The 17883-nt window shown below is 35.6% G+C and overlaps 1 protein-coding gene across 1 annotated transcript in view; it reads left to right on the forward strand.

Moving 5' to 3' along the window:
• The window catches only part of ACSS3 (acyl-CoA synthetase short chain family member 3), a 143535-nt gene that overhangs the window by 76209 nt on the left and 49443 nt on the right, over positions 1-17883 (forward strand). Inside the window, exon 8 of the mRNA XM_082850019.1 lies at positions 13725-13876. Within this exon, the coding sequence (XP_082706145.1) occupies positions 13725-13876 (152 nt within the window). The remainder of the gene's footprint in view (positions 1-13724; positions 13877-17883) is intronic.

Below are 17883 nucleotides of genomic sequence, written 5' to 3' on the forward strand. Positions count from 1 at the left end.
TAGCCTTGTTTTTGACACATTCTGAGTTCTCAATAAATATTTGTTAAATAAATGCCTGAATGAATATATCAGAAAAAGAAACACAACAACTTCATTTGTAAGTAAGGACTTTTTTCCCTGAGAGAGGAAAAAGTAATTCTAATATTCTCTTTACTAGAGAACTTCATGAGCAACTTAAGTAATCTGTTATATTTTTTAATAAGCAAAGAGTTAATTTTGTTCATTGACCTGGACATATTTAATGTATGCAATTCTGGAAGCCATGTTGGACTGACCAATTAAAATATGTAAGCCAATTCTGAATAATTCAGTCCTTGTTTTTGAGAGGAAGAAAACAAATAGTACCTTTCTATAAATTTATTTTATTAATGCATGCTGATTGAAACAGACCTATCCCCAGCAACATATGGACGAGGACGTACTTGGTACAGAGGTTTTGTCAAAGAGGAAGAATGTAACAAACAGTACTCTAATATAGAAACCTTCATGTATAAACAAATTTAGCAACCTGCTGTGTGTATGTGTGTGTGTGTGTGTGGTTGTAAATGGTGTTTATACTCGTATGTTTTCTGGCCTGTCTCTTCTATTTCCTATTTGCCCCCTTTTTCAAAAGGCCTGGCATCTGCTAAATCAAAACCCAACCCTTCTTCTCAAGGGCAAGCAAATTCTCCTTGGTCCTGTCTTTCTCCTTGTCTTTGCTTGGGTGTTAATGGACAAATATGTATCTTGTACACACATTTCAATTGCCTAATACAATGGAACTCAGGCTTCCACATGGTAGTGGTGGCTGAACAAGAAACCAGCTTAGCTGACAAACATCTCATAGTAGTCCCTTACGATTCTTTTAATATCTGAGGCATCCGTTATATTGTCTCCTCTTTCATTTCTGATTTTATTTATTTGGGTCTTTTCTCTTTTTTTCCTAGTTAGTCTAGCTAAGGGTTTGTCAATTTTATCTTCTAAAAAAGATCAACTTGTAATTTTAGTTTTTTCTATTGTTTTTCCATTCTCTGATTTATTTCTACTCTAGTCTTTACTATTTCCTTCCTTCTGCTAACTTTAGGCTTAATTATTATTCTTTTTCTAGCTCTTTGAGGTATAAAGTTATTTTATCTGAAACCTTTCTTTTTTTTATTGACAGCGTTTATCACTATAAATTTACCTCTTAGTATTGCTTTTGTTGTATCCCACAAGTTTGGTATGTTGTGTATTTCTTTTTGTATGTATTTCTTTTTATCTCAAGATACTTTTAAAATTCTCTTTTGACTTCCTTATGGACCCAGTGGTAGTTCAAGAGTGTGTTGTTTATTTTCCATGGATTTGTGAATTTTACTATTTTCTTACTGTTTTTGATTTCTAGTTTCATTCCATTGTGGTCAGAAAAGATACTTGGAATGATTTCTGTTTTCTTAAATTTGTAAAGGCTGTTTTGTGACCTAACATATGATCTATCCTAGAGAATGTTTTGTATGTACTTGGGAAGAATTTATATTTTTCTGCTGTTGGGTAGAAGGTTGTTGAGCAAGGGATACAAAGTTTTAGTTATTCATGATGATTAAGTTCTGGAGATCTAATGTACAGCAATGTGACTATAGTTAACAACACAGTTTTGCATACTTGAAATTTGCTAAGAGGGTAGATCATAAGTGTTCTTACCACACACACAAAGAAAAGAAAGAAAAAAGAAAATGGTAACTATGTGAGGTGATGAATATATTAATTAGTTTGTGGTGATTATTTGTTGATGTATACATGTATCAAAATATCAAGTTATACACCTTAAATACATATAAATTTTGTTAATTACACCTCAACAAAGGTGTAAATGGAGAAAAATGATAGTAAACTGCTTGTATATAAAAATAACACAAAATAAAATAGATTGTACTTTAAATAAAAAAGAAAAAGAAATCAATTTGGATAAGTTATTACCTAGAGTGGATTATTAGTTATTAGTCACCATAAATCTATCTTGGCATTAAATTATAAACCAGTTGGTATAATTGGCCTTGATGTGGCAATTGTCATTTTTATGTAATAACAGTCTCTTTGAAATCAAGGCATGAAAGCTTGCTTTCATTTTATATTTGTTTGCATTTCACAAATTGTATATTTCATAGCAGCAAGCCATTTCAATAAACTCTTTAGTATCCTCACTAGATTAACCAGGGCAGATGGTTGTCTGTTAATAATTCAACAATTATCTTTGAAGATACGTACTACATTCTGCCTTCTCAGGCAATACATTATTTAGAAGAAGTAGAGGATTTAAGATTCTGAGTTGTGTTGTAGTAGCATGGTCACAGGACTGGAAATATGAATATCCATGTTATTTATCTTGGTCTGCCTTCATCTACCTGTATGACCCTGGACAAATGAATTCACCCTCTTTGGTAATTCTTCATCATTAAACCTGGAGAATTGACACGTATTCTCCCAGCTCTGCACTTCTGTGAATCTTCTCCAAGTCAGTTGGTTGTTTTTTTTTTCCTAGAATAAATATATTGTTTGATAACATTTTAATTTTTTAACTCTGGAATTAATTCCAGTTTCTTTTCATGGTGAGTGATGCTCACCTTCCAAACGAAGAAAGGTTTCATTCTAAAATAATGAAAATTTTTAATGTTCGAGAGGAAGCATGGAAGTTCAGACTTCCATAGCATGATTCCTGAAACTTCTACATATTAATTATTTGGCCTCAGACAAGTTACTTAACTGTTCCTAGCCTCAGTTTTCTCATCTATAAATATCACTATTGGGCTTCCCTGGTGGCGGAGTGGTAGAGAGTCCGCCTGCCAATGCAGGGGACACGGGTTCGTGCCCCGGTCCGGGAAGATCCCACATGCCGCGGAGCGGCTGGGCCCGTGAGCCATGGCTGCTGAGCCTGCGCGTCCGGAGCCTGTGCTCCGCAACAGGAGAGGCCACAACAGTCCGGAGCCTGTGCTCCGCAACGGGAGAGGCCACAACAGTGAGAGGCCCGCGTACCGCAAATAAATAAATAAATAAATAAATAGATAAATAAACATCACTATTAATAGTACCTTTCTTACATGGCATTACATTGATTAATCCATTGAAATCCCTTAGGAGAGTTGCCAGGATATAATTGTACAATAAATATTAGATATTATAAGCTACTATTATTCTTCAAAACTATGAATTTTTTCTTTCCCAGAATAAAATTCTATAATATAAACACTAACCATTCATTCCCATGGAATCCGGCCATTGTAATGCTTGAATTTTCAGGTACTCACATTTCTTCTTTCAAACTGTGTTTGTCCTCACAACTGTGAAGCGACCATCAGAACACTAGAGGCTACTCCCTTTGGAGCCCATTAGTTCCCTTCTAAGCACCAGGCAAAGGAATCAGCACACAGAGATGTGTTGATCCTGGTCCTACCAACTTTGAAGAATGAGCAGCAGTTTGGAAAATAACCCAGGGGTCTCTCCCCTCAAGGATCTGTCCTTTCAGAGTAGAACTTGTGAGTGAAATGAGAGTGGCCTGGAAGTCTTTAATCTGCAAATAATATAACACATTTCATGGTTCGTTATTATCCGAACATTTATAATCCTTCACTTCTGTTTTTGATGGGCTTTATCATTACTGGCTTTTAAACTGCCTATATGTCCTTGAAAACTTCAGAGTATTCAGCTTGATAATCTCTTACTGAATGTTCTTTTCCTGAATTCATAGGAGGATGGAAGAGTTTAGATACCCCTATTTTTTTCTTTCTTTATAGAATGATTAGTGTAGAAATGAGCTCTATACTTCCCTTTATTTGTATAAAAATCAAATAAGACTATGTGAAATTAGTTTGAAAGCTCCAAAGATATATGATTGTATGTATTTATTTGTATGTATAAAATATATACAAAATATGACGGTATGTACAATATAAATTTGTGTAAAATGTGAGACATTATTATCACTGTATATATACATGGATCAAAATGTTAAGCCATTTTCCAGTATGAAAGTCACGTGTTTGAGAATATTGAGGATAATTCTTTGAACGACTTTCAAATTATTTTTGTATTGAACACTCTTGTTAAATCATCCCCAGTGTTTCTTCAATGTTATGTTGTCTGCTCTGTGCTGCACTGGATCTGTAACCTCCATGAAGACATCCTATGATGTATTTTTCCACACATGGATGTTCTGAATTCTTAGCCCCTCCCCGGCTTCTTTTCAACAGTGTAACTGTCACTTGCATATATAGAGTTATCTTCTCTTTGCAAGAAATTTGCACTTCCACCTATATTAACCTGTTTTCTTTATTGATTATCCCCTTTTCAAGGACAGAGATTTGCTTCTTTCCAGCATAGAGTATGTTACTTCTTTAATGCTAGTAGCCACAATTGTTGCTAACTAGTACACTTAATAGGCACACATCAGAGACTTTTCCCTTATTCCTCATATAATAGAAAATTATTTATTTCTTTTAAATCTAGTATAATGACAATGAGCTTTTATGTATGTACAGAATGAGAAAAATGATGACTCAGTTATTACTTTGATCCCAGCTATATAATTTCATCATCTCAATTGGAAAAGATTGTAAAGCTGATGCCAGCATCTTTTAGGTTTCTCACATGACTAGTTGTTCAAAGATTTTTATTTTTGAGTGTATTTTTCTCTGTGTGTGCCTGTGTTTTACGTTAGAACAAGCAAGTGCAGCTATTGTCATAGCTCCATCAACAATATTTATTGGTGCCTATCGTGAGCTCTACATTTTGCTAGGGTTGATAGGGAAGCAGAGTGTATCAGATACACTCCTTGCACTGAAAGCACTGACAACATAGTCAAATAATTAAGATTAAAGGACAGAAAGCAAACCAATTGAAGAGACACTACCTAAGAAATTTCTTACAGTGTATAGAAGATGTGAAAAAATTTCCAGAAACTATTACATTGAACCATTAATACTCTACAATAAATTCTTGAACCTGTTTTGATACAATTTTCTGATGATGGAACTAAATACGGCTCAAAAAAATTAAATAAGTTGCCTTAGGTCCCATAGCTTGTAAATGGCAGTGTTTGGATTCCACCTTGGCTCAAAAATCTGTCTACTAGTCCCTTAAGAGAAGTTTAGGACTAGAGTAGACAGGAAAAGCTTTGTGGATGAGACAGTACAAGTAATAATAATAGCTACTATGGATTGAGTGTTGGATGATAGGAACTCCTCTAAGAAGTTTATATGGTTTTAATTAATTCTGTCTCCAAACCCATGGGGTAAATATTTTGCATCCCGATTTACAGCTGTAGAACCTGAGTATCAGAGACATTGAATAACTTTACCAGTGGCACAAGGGTGATGGAGCTGGGATTTGAAACAAGGTTTTCTGGCTCCAAAGGCAGTGTTCTCTAGTCATAATCTTAAGATGAACAATTGGGAAACTTGAGTATTGCAAACTAGATGGCCAGAACCAGGGTGTCAGTGATCTGAACATTAAGGCAAAGGCAGGATGTTAGAGTGTCAAGTGGATATTGTAAGACAGAGGTAAAAAAGGAAGTTGAAAATAGTTTTGATGTCTTCAGCTAGGACAACTGATTAATGGCAGTTATCAACTGAAGTACGATAGTGTGGGAGCAACAGTTCTTATGGAGGAGTTTTGGTAATGTAGAGTTTAAAGGGGCTGTGCAGACATTTGTATGATATTGGGAAGTCAGGTTTGAAACTCAGAAGAACTTTCTGAGTTAGAGATGTAGAAGAGTTAATAATTTAAGTCCCTAAGATGATCAAGATATGCAGAGAGGTGAAGACTGAGAAAAGAAAGCAATATAACTTGCGAGTGAGAAATTGGAGAGGCGATGGAAGATCAGAAAAGTGTCCTGAAGACCAGTGGAGGGGAGGTTTTCCAGAAGATGGGGGATCAGCAGTGCCAAGTGCTACAGAGAGAGGTCTGGTAGGACAAATATTGAAGAGAGCTTTGGCAATTTGGATATGGTTAGTCACCCTGATCAGAGCAGTTTCGTGAGAAAATTTGTGTGTTCATTTTTTTTTTTTTAACGCGGGGGAATAGGAGCATGTTGAAGGCTGTACTGGTAAATTATTGGATGTACGGAGGAGTCAGGCTTTGTACAGCCTCAGGTTGAATAGCAGTATACATACGGAATAGCCACACTTTACTTTCTGGGCAGAAATCTGTTAGGGTGATAATGCAAGAAGCCATCTAATTTCTCTGCTTACGGCAAAGTCTCTCACTACTCACTGTGAGTAAAGAAAACCTGAATTTGTACCTCTAGTACAGGATAGCAGAGTGATTGCTCATCAGCATGGAGGAATTCAGAGGTGAAAGCAGTCCTGCTAGAAGCCTTGAACTACCAGCTATCCTAGTGATAAATGCTCTCTGACTGCTGAGAACGGTAAATATGTCAGAGTCCCTAATTAGCTCAGCACTGGGTCTGCAGAATTACCAGTTCCATTGCTCTGCTTCATTTACTTGCCATTAATACTTTTGGGGGTAAGCATCTTTTTAGTATTTTTATGACCAAGGTGGAAGCAGTGGTTTATTCATTGGGGGTAGGAGCTCCACAAGGCCCAGTATGGTCAACTCTAGAGATGGGAGAAGGCAGGGGAAGAACCAAACCAAAAGCAATAGATCTATTTTGATTTTTTCAACTCTACTGAGGTATAATTGACAAGTAAAATTGTAGGATATTTGATATATGTGCACATTATGAAAGGATTCCTCCCATCTACTTAATTAAAACATCCATCACCTCCCGTATTAATTTTTTTTTCTGTTGAGAATGTTTAAGTTCTACTCTCTTAGCAAATTTCAATTATATAATACAGTGTTATCAACTGTAGTTACTATGTTATACATTAGATTCTCAGACCTTATTCATCTTACAGGTGAAGGTTTGTACAAAAGGGATAGATCTAGATGGAGTTACAGATAAACATACACATCCTTAATATAGTCATGGAGAAGTCTTACTTTTTCAGGCTGGAAGCTAGAGCATGTCCTTCTTAACTGAAGAAAGGCAAGGACTCAAGCCTGAGGAATTGCATCCCTGTGGTATCTACCACAGGAGATAGTAAAGAGGGATTGTCAAAATAACAAGTTTAGGGGCTTCCCTGGTGGCGCAGTGGTTGAGAGTCCACCTGCCGATGCAGGGGACACGGGTTCGTGCCCCAGCCTGGGAAGATCCCACATGCCGCGGAGCGGCTGGGCCCGTGAGCCATGGCCGCTGAGCCTGCGCGTCCGGAGCCTGTGCTCCGCAACGGGAGGGGCCACAACAGTGAGAGGCCCACGTATCGCAAAAATAAATAAATAAATTACAAGTTTATAGAAAGCATTAATTTGAACCAGGTGAAATTGCTGATATTCGACTGGTTTTGACTTACACAAATGGCAAATTTTTATAATCAAAATAATAGGGAAAAGAAGACAGGTTGGTTGGGGACCTCAGGTAGATGACTAAGTTTGGTTTTTGAGACTATTCGTAGCCCTTTGATAAGAGTGGATTAAAAGGGTAGGACTAGGGAAACTTATTTACCCTGTGGAGAAGAAAGTGAACAGATGTTATGATATCTACCTGTTCATCTGCCCTCTCGCGTCATCCAAGCTGTTTCTCAGAGCAAAACAAAATCTTTGAAGAGATTTTGCCTAGAAACCTAGGGATATATGTAGAAACCTTTTGGTTATGAAAGGGATTTCAGAATCTGATAAAAGCAGTTGACTTCCCTCCCTAGGAAAATGAACATATACACATTAAAAAAAAATAAGAATGTTTATGAACCCCCTGAAATTCAGGTGAGAAACCCTTCATTTAAAAGATAAAGATATATTGATCTCAAGCAGTGATACAACCAAAGTAAAATCCCAAACTAAGACTTAATTTTCAAAGGTCTCTGGAAAGCACGAAAGAGCAGCTGGGTTAATCATTCCACCTTTGGCGATAAGGCGTTTGTACTCAGCATGCTAAGTCTTACAAATCATATATATCTCTCTCCAGTCTGGAGTCTGGTTTATATATCAAGGCATAAAGAATTTGGAGCAATGAGGCATTTCTCTCCAATTATTTTCTCAGTAGATGGCTTCCTATTATCAGATTTCAGTTATCAGTATATTCTTCTACCAATACTTTGATTGGCTTATGTATTAATAACATATGGAAAAAAGCAGCAAAGGTTAGTGTTAAATTCTAGGCTCATCCAGTAGGGTAACCAGGCAGGTGGATATTGGAAGATAGCCTAGCCTTGGGTAATGCTTAATATCTAAGGACTAGGCATTGGTTCTTAATCCTGGCTGTGGATTATAATTATTTTGTGAACACATAAAACATAACACTGTCCAGCCCCATCTCAAGGCAGATTAGATCATAATCTCAGGGAGTGGGGACCAGGCACTGGTACCTTTTAAAAGCATTCCAAGAAGTTCTAATGTACATTTAGGGTTGACAATCACTGGTTTAGAGTAAAATTAGATGGTGGTATGGATATGATAAAGGAAAGCAAGATAAAAGTATATTCTCATAGGTGAGGCCCATGGAATGATGGGAAATCTCTAGTAAATAATGAGTTAGTCAATATAAATTTTCAGTTATTAATTTGTATTTATAGGTAAGTTTTTACTAGAAACTAACACAGTATTGCGAGGCAATTATACTCCAATAAAGATCTACTTAAAAAAAAAAAAAAACTCCTTATAGAAGCTCTTGACAACTGGTTGTCAGTAGGGGGTAGTTGGCCTTTGGATAGGAGTCTGCCCTTCCCCCTCCCCCGTGGTTGCCAGCAGCCAAAATAAAGCAAACTTTCCTTTTCACACACACACAAAAAAACAAAACAAACAAAAAAACCAACAAAAAACAATACAAACAAACAAAAAGGAGTCTGCTATAGTAACATAGACTCTTAGGGCTGAGGGTCTTAAGGCATAGGGCAATTATCCCATCTGGCTTTAAAGCAGCAGTAATATTTTCAAAATTGGCACAAGATAATGTGAGTTATCAAGAGAGGAACTTCAGGAAAGAAAAAGCCCATCTTTACAAAAGGTTATGCACGCACTTGGTGCATATTTCAAAACTCACAAAAGGGTAAAGAGTGCAAATCTCATTGTCCTCTGTTCCCAGCTGTCCAGTTTCTCTCACTTGGAAGCAATCAATCTCTTGTTTACAATAGTTGATTCATATATAAGCAGTGTCTTTTCTTTTTGTATACAAACAGCACTGTACAAATGGTATGCACACTATTCTACATTTTGCTTTTTTCACTAAATAATATACCCTGGAAAATTGCTTATGTTTTAACAAGTCTCAGGTTTAGATGTTGCATGTCCAAACTTGCATCCCTTGATACCAGGCATGTAGTAGGAACTCAACAAATGCTATTGTCAATTTCATCACTCTTCCTAAATAAATAAACTGACACTGCCGCACCTGTATGCTGAAATGAAATTCAGAACTAGTCCATAAGGGATTTTTGCTGTCTTTACCTTAGAACTATAGTAAAAGCGTGCCTTCCATGACATTCTCAGAAGTAGTGTTCAACAAGAGACCAAATATATTTCAAATCCTGCCACAAAAAGAGGCAAAAACTGTAATTGACTCAAAAATTTTATGTCAAAATCTGAGAAATCACAAGTACCGTTGACCCCCAAGCCTTGAATAAACTGAAATCATAGGATTAATAATAAAGCCAATTTTTTTTACTCAAAAATTTAATTCTGATGTTTACATATACCTTTGTTTTAAGTTGTATTTCACTACTTTCCTGTGTTGAAAACTTAACCTCACTGGAACTTGTGTGGGAAGTCTAGGCATTACCTGGTTTTCTAACTCTGAACTTACATCTGTGGTCCATTAACATTAACACATTGAAGCAGTAAGTGGCAGACAATTACAAGTGAAGGTTAATTTTTCGATATTTGGTATCTGAAGAGAACTGTCATGTTCTCTGTGCTTTGTACCTTTGCTAAACCACAATATAAATATAAGCAGTTGATATTTTATAGATCTCTGATGTTAAAAAGTCATGATTTATAACAGCTGAAAGCTCATAATCTCTGCTTTGCCATTTAGGGATTGCTTTCTGCCTTTGTTTTCTGGGCAGCAATCAACACTGTAGGCTTTAGTTTAGAGGCAGGGAATCAAAGCAACTGGTAATGACATCGATTGAGTTTTAAAGAGATGTTAAGTTACCTGCATTACTGCTTTGGGTGTATATGTTGTTTGTTAAAAATCCCTATAATCTTAGAATCTTCTTATTTTAAAATTGAATAGGTTTGGGGCTATTGCCCCTTACTGAATATGCAAGTTCTGGAGTCAGTGTCATTTTTTCCAAGCAGCTCAGCATACTTAGTATGTTACTGGTTACTTTTAAAAAGCATTATAAAGGAGTCATATTGCTTATGTGTGCATGCATGTCTGTGTGTGCACATGAGCCTATGATGTGCAGGAGGGCAGGAGAGAAGAGTGTTCGATCAAATCAATAAGGCATTGCGTCATCTGCATTTAGAGTTCATAATGGAAGAGGCTTACTGGCGTTGCTTCAGTTTTCTGAAGCTGCTAGTGGTGATAGATGCTGAGAACATATGGGTCCTACGTTTATCACTGTAGTCTTTCCCTTTATTAGACACAAAATAGTTTATAGCACCTGCTATGTAATTTTTAATAATATTACTACACACACACACACCCAATTACTAAAGTGTAAGTTCCCTTAGAGCAGGACCTTACCTGGCTTGTTCAAATAATTATTCCCAGAATTTAGAAAAGTGTCTAGACCATAGTAGATGACCAATAAGTATTTATTAAATTAATGAATATATTAGCACTGTTTAATGTATTATGATTGTATGCAAACAATCATTTCTGATGAAAGATCTTATTCTGTGCTGTATTATACTTGCTGAGATGTTTATATCATTCAGAGCCTAATGTATGTGTTAATCAGCAGGCTGTTTTGGGGAACAATAATTTCTTTGATGTATCGTAACTTATATTTTAATGAAAATTTGAGATCAAATAGAAGTTTTAAGAAAATAAAAAATAAAATATATAAATATTAACGTAATTCCAAAATAAGGAAATATCACTCATTGCCTCAAATGGTCTTCTGGGGCATGGACAATAAAAGACAAAACAATTGAACCTTTCTTAATTCAACTGACTTACAAAAAACATTGTGATCTTTTATGCATCACTTCCGTTAGTATCCTAATTGTAATGACATGTTATTTTGATTTCTTATGTTCAATAAATGTAATATTGCTGGAAATTTGGTGCAGGGTCAGAATTGCAACAGTAACAATTTTATATTATCTATAAAAAGTATAGTGCAGTTGTTAACTATTATTTCTAATTAACTATTGTTTCATTATCATTAGATACAATTAATTTGAAGGCACTATAAAATACATCAAATTGTGTCCTCCATGTAGGTAGTCATTATGGTATAGCATTTTCATTATGACACTAATAGCATTCTTTAGTGAGTATATTATCATTGTCCCATGACACTGGCACTGCAGTGGAATTCAACTCTAATTGGCTATAAAATATCTTTCTTCAGTAGAGGTCAAACCATCTTAAAATATTACCTCAGTGCTTTTAGCTTATCGGAATCATATTGGAAAAGTGATTTATTCTTATTTAGCGGTCAAGAAAATGGCAGCATTGACAGGGCAAGTCAATTGCGTAAGGTCAGTTGACAAATCATTTTTACGTGGGTGAGGTCAAGTTTCCAAAGACACAGTCTACTGCACAGGGTGATCAGTGCCTAAGACAGATTTGAAGAAATAAAAGTCAAATGTTTACCTCCCTTGGTTAGAAATAATACAGTTAGTGCTGATATGCTCAAGGCTTCAAAATTTGTGCATTAAATTATATACATGAGTTGCCATACTGTATCTGGCAGCTTTTTATACTATGCCAATGTGTTGACCTGTATGGGATAGTAATGAAATAAATTGAAATCAAGTGTTTTGGGATAGTTGTGATAATAAAAATGAATTTCTAGTTGAAACAAATATCTTCTTTGGTATTAAAAGAGCATGAGAAGAAGCAACAGAATATAACAAAGAGGTAGTAAAAAAAGGAAAATATAACTACATTAAAGAATATTAAGGGTAACTATTAAAAAAATAAATGTAAAAACTAAACAGTGCTCTAGCAAAGATCCAATTAGAAGTGGATAGTGAATCAAAATTATTAAATGGCTATGGTTGGCCTCATATTGTCATCCACTCCTTTATTATTCTTTATTTGGGGAGACCTCTGAGTTGACTTCTAGCAAATTTTTTCTTTCCTGCCTTCTTCCCTCCCCTCCCCTCCCCTCCCCCCTGACCCTCCCCTCTCCCCTCCCTGCCCCTGCCCTCCCCTCTCCCCTCCCCTCTCCCCTCCCCTCTCCCCTCCCCTCCCCTCTCCGCTCCCCTCTCCCCTCCCCTCCCCTCTCCCCTCCCCTCCTCCTCCCCTCCCCTCCCCTGTCCCCTCCCTCCCCTCCCCTCTCCTCCCCCTCCTCTCTTCTCCCCTCCCCTCTCCTCCCCTCCCCTCCCCTCCCCTCTCCTCCCTTTTCCTTTTGTTAGCATAGTTCAGTGTTTCCCAAGTGTGTTTTCCAGAATACAAGGTCCATGGGATGCTCAGATGGGGGATGTGGACAAAGTTTAGGAAATATTACATAGAGTCACTCATCTCTTAGAATTTTCTGATGTACTTTAACACTTTTTAGTCTCAAGAAATGGTCCAAAATAGGAAACCTGTTTACCCCAACCCCTTCCAAAATGATTTGACTGTGAAATATATATTTTATATATATATATATATAAACATTCCAGACACCTGACTTTAGAAACAAAGGGAGAAGTACCAGTGATGAGAATGTATTGGGGAACGAGGGGATATCGTTGGGCCAACATAGATTTTATGGGACACTTCGAATTTTTGCAGAATTACTGATTTATTTATGCCATGCTCATTATCCACTTTGCAGGAACATCAGTTAAAAAAATGCTTTGTGTCATTTTGAACTGTATAGTCTATAAAAATTGTTAAATTTTTATGAATGGATTATCCTTTGAACATGCACAATGTCATTTTGAGGCTGTGGAAAACCTACATATTTTGAGATATCTTATTGGATTTTTAAAAAAATTCTTAGAAATTGCTTTTCTTGGAGTGAGACATTTAATTGAAAAGGTCATTGCTCAGAAATCACTGTGATTCCAGATTTTTCTGTCTTCTCATATATTTTGAGAATTGCTATTTTCACTTTTAATAGCTATCATGAAAAAAGTTTAATATTAGAAATTCATAGCAACTACATTTCTCATATAATCTGCCAGACAGAACAATGTATTTAATTGCTTGGAAAATACAAGACTGTTTTATGTTATTAATTTGAATGTGATATATATATATATATATATATATATATATATATATATATATATATATTTCCAGTCCTTTATCTTTCAAAACTTATGAAAGGAAAAGTGCAATTTGAAAAGCTTTTAGGATGCAGTATTGGAGCAAATGGGCTCTCTGATGCCTGGGCATTTGGTTTGTTTTATTTATGATGGAACATGGGAATATTTTAAAACTAAGATAAAACTAAGATAAAACTAAGATAAATATTTTAAACTAAGATAAATAGCTTCAATGTTGAGAACCCCATTTTGTTAATATTGCTGTGTTAAATGTGTAGGTACTGAACAGTCAATGAAATATGAGACATTTTACCCAGTGACATTTTAAATGCATCTCCTTGTAGGGAAAGCCTGTGGGAACACCAGATGCTGGCGCTTACTTCCGTGTGCTCGCGGAGCATGGAGTAGCTGCCTTGTTTACAGCGCCAACTGCCATTAGAGCAATCCGTCAACAGGACCCTGGGGCAGCCTTGGGGAAGCAGTACTCTCTGACAAGGTGAACTCGACATGCACAGGGCAAATTACATTAAAAACTGCAATCAGAATGAATAACTGAACATCCTATATATTTTTTCTATCACTGCAGTACCACTATGGAAAGAGCCAAAGGTTCTGAATGTTAAGAATGACTGTTCTAAACATATCTTTGAAATAGTTGGAAATTTAACTATACTGTGAATATTTTTTAATACCATATCATGTTTATTTCTGTTCAAATTTTATCAAAATAGTTCTCTTTTTTAAACTACTTAGCTTATATATTTTCCTTAAAATAAAATGCTAAGTGTAATTTAAAATGAGTATGTGTATATATATATATATATATATATATATATACATACATATATGTGTATGTATATATATACACACAGATATATATAACATCTGTCTTTTGAAAATAGACTAATAGTCTAAATAGAGGGAAATATTATTTGATTTCACTTATAGAGATAAAACGTGGAAACTACAGTCCAAATTACTTATGTTGGAAGAGTGAAGGAAATTATTTTTCTACTGTTTTGTAATAATGTGCTCTGAATAGTTTAGGTATTTTTGTGCTGGTTTATTGCCATTCATTTTAGTTTAATGATATGTATATTCAAAGATAATTATAGCAATTTGTGTCTTCAAGGCAGTTTCCAACATCGAATCTTATTGAACCTTTTTGAAATAGGTCACTGCTATCTGAACTAAAAGTATTTTGTAGTTTCTTCAAGTCAAAAGTGGGTTTGAATTAAGTCAGTTTGAATATTTTAAATTAAATGCCAGATGTTATGAATTTTATGCTGCTATGGCCCAAGAAGGGGTTAAAACAGGTATCATACAGCAATTGCAGATATAATCAAGAAGATTTCAATTTGGGCAGGGTCAGTGGTTTTGTTTATTTGTTTCTTTTTCCTCTGTTTTTTTTTTCTTGTTTTATGAAAAACTGGATCCAGATTTACGTAAAATGTTCATAAAATGAGCATACAGTGTGTTCATAAGATGAGCATACAATGTGTTCATAAAATGAGCATACAATGTGTTCATAAAATGAATCTTCTATTATATTTCTATTCACTCTCTCTTTGTTCCTTTATTCACTACGTTTCAACTTAGTTTTCTCCATTTCAGTCAAAAGCATAGAAACATAGATTTTGGTAAAAACATCTGAGGTTATGTTTCGTCTCCACGTCTTAAGACAATTCCAGGGGTTTTGAAGAAACAGTGACTGTTGTTCTTGCAGTGTCTCTTTTCTGACAAATGCATTCTGATTACAGGGCATGTAGATGTGTGACCAGCAAGCTAAGGTGTCTTGTTTGCTGCATCATCTTTTCCCATTTATACATGGGTTTTAGATGATAACCTTTACTGTAAAGGCAAGAACCATTTCTAATTTGCCTGAAATATAAAGCATCAAACAATACCGAATGAATACCTTTTTTTTGGAATACCTATTAAAACATCACTCTTTCAAACTAATAGGTATAGACATGGAGTATGAGATTTTAGGGTAAGAGAAATTGCAATAAGTTCCCCCAATCATGCCCCTTTGTCTTTAGGCATCTAAGTTTTTCATGATGATGTGAACCTATGTTTTTAATAGATATTTAGGAATGCAGACTCTATAAACAGCCTCAATTATTCAAATGACTACTATTAATAAATGCAAACACTTGCTGATCACCTACTATGTGCTAGGCATAGCAGTTAAAGTTTGTTATCTCATTTGGTTATAACAATAAGTAGGAATTGTGATTATTCTCATTTTACAGATGGGTGAAGTTAGGGCCAGAGAGTTTAAGTAACTCTTTAGAAAGAAAGTAACTCAGGTGATCTGACTAGAGTCCACACTCCTAACTAAATTCCATGGACATACTCTTCCTATGAAAGGTAAATTAGGAAACTAACTTGACCCAGGGATTCTTGTCATTCATGGCATAGTGCAGCTTTTCCTTTTCATATATTTGTAGTCTGTACAAATAATACCTTCACTGATCTACTTTGATAGAATCTCACTTGTGGACTAAAGAGAATGTTAGAAACAGAAGGGACCTCCAAAATCCAACTATCTCACTAGGCAACCAAGGTCCAAGAAAAGTTGTTTGGGTTAGAGACAAGAGAGAACCCAAGTCTTCTCATACAGCTATACTTTTAAGTTTATATTTACGTTCAAGACATTTCATACTAACTTACTGAATGGATGTTCTCTTGATATTGTAATTGCAGGCTCATGATTGATTTGCAGTTTGCTTATCTCTCCTTCTATAGAACATTTTAAGTGATGAAGTTTTCTTTTTAAAATGTTACATAGCTCATTAAAGATTGTTTTAAAATAAATTTAAAGATGTTCCCCCCAATTTAAGAGGGTACTCTGAAATAGGTAACTAACCAGAACTGTAAGTTCATTTTATCAGACAACTAGAGTTTGGAAAAATAGATGAGAAATCATCTAGTGTAATGATTTCATTTCACAGTAGAGAAAACTTTGGTACAAAGAGGTGAAATAACATTCCCAGGATTACAAAGCTACTCTGGGGCAAAGCTGGGACTAGGCAGTATGGTATGGTAATTTAGATTCTGACTCTGGAGTTAGACTCCCTGGGTTCAAACCTACCATTTACTGGCTGTGTGACCTTGAGAAAGTTATATAGCCTCTCTGTTCTTTTCTTTCTTTCTTTCTTTCTTTCTTTTTGTGGACCATAAGAGCAGTAATGGTACAAGAATATAATGAAAATAAAAGGTACATAATCCATGCAAAGCACTTGGAACTGCTCATAACATAGACTGCCTTAGCAGTTATTATCATCTTCTGCTTTCTAATTCACTGCTCTTTTTTGTCACATCATAGTGATTTATTTTCCCATGATCTTCTAGTTCAATTTTAGTAAAGTTAGAAAAAATTCTGTGCTGGGATTTCCACTCAAGATAACAGTACCTTGTACTTTGATGCAGCCTTTCTTTCCCCTTTACACAGCAATGAGAGATAATATGAAAGACAAGAAGCAGAGCATCAGAGCTGAGCTGAAAAATAAACTTTTCTGTGGACTGGAAATGGATTGGGTTTGCAAAGCGGTAAGGGTGGCTGACGCCAGAGGCTTGCTAGGTGTACAAGCATGCATTGGCAGAGTAAAGGGACTCAGTATTACCCTGCTTAGGTCATGGAGTCAGAGCTTGCTCAGTGATTGAGGATGGGCTGGGGTGTTCCTCCCCACTCAGGAAAGGAGGCTGATAATAATGACTGTCAGTTGTTTTCTGGGACTATGACAGATAGCAAGCTTTGGTCTAGGGATCTGATTGAGACAAAGCAACCAGAGACTGAACCAAACTGCCCATCTGTCATCCTAGAATAGGATCTGTGATATCCTGAGTATCACTGTGGATTAATAATTCTGAATCATCATTATGGCATTGGACCTCTAGAGGATAGTTGTATCACTCACAAACCTATTGAACAGAGAAGGTGAGCATAGGAGAGAGAGAGAAGGAGAAAAAAACAAAGACAAAGAACTTCGATTTCGAAAGAGTGTGGGAAATAAAATTCCAAACACACAAAGAACTCTAATGCTAATAAAATCAACAGAACATGGATTCATTCCAATTGAGATTATTTTTGTAATATAGCCAAATCAAACGTGAAAATAAGTATGTTAAGGATAATCAGAGTCATAAACTAATAACTCTTATGTAAAATTATTAAACTTGGGTATGAAAAAATTAAAAAGTACAATGGATAGTGTAAACTAAATAAATGAAACAAATATATGGGCACAAGGAAAGACTGTTAAAAATTACAGGATATTATTGAGGAAACTACCCAGCATGTAAAACAGAGAGACAAAGTAATAAATCTGAAAGAACTGTTAAAGAGACTTGGAGGGAAGAATAGGAAACTACAAATGTATCTAGTAAGAATTTCAGAAGAAAATGGAAGAATCGTTAAAAAAAATGAAAGTTGAAGAGCCAATAATTGAATATGTTACTGAATTGAAGAAAGATGTGGATCCTAGTTGGAAAGTACCA

The sequence above is a fragment of the Leucopleurus acutus genome (genome assembly GCF_964270905.1).
Source record: "Leucopleurus acutus genome assembly, chromosome: 11".
Lineage (NCBI taxonomy): Eukaryota > Metazoa > Chordata > Mammalia > Artiodactyla > Delphinidae > Leucopleurus > Leucopleurus acutus.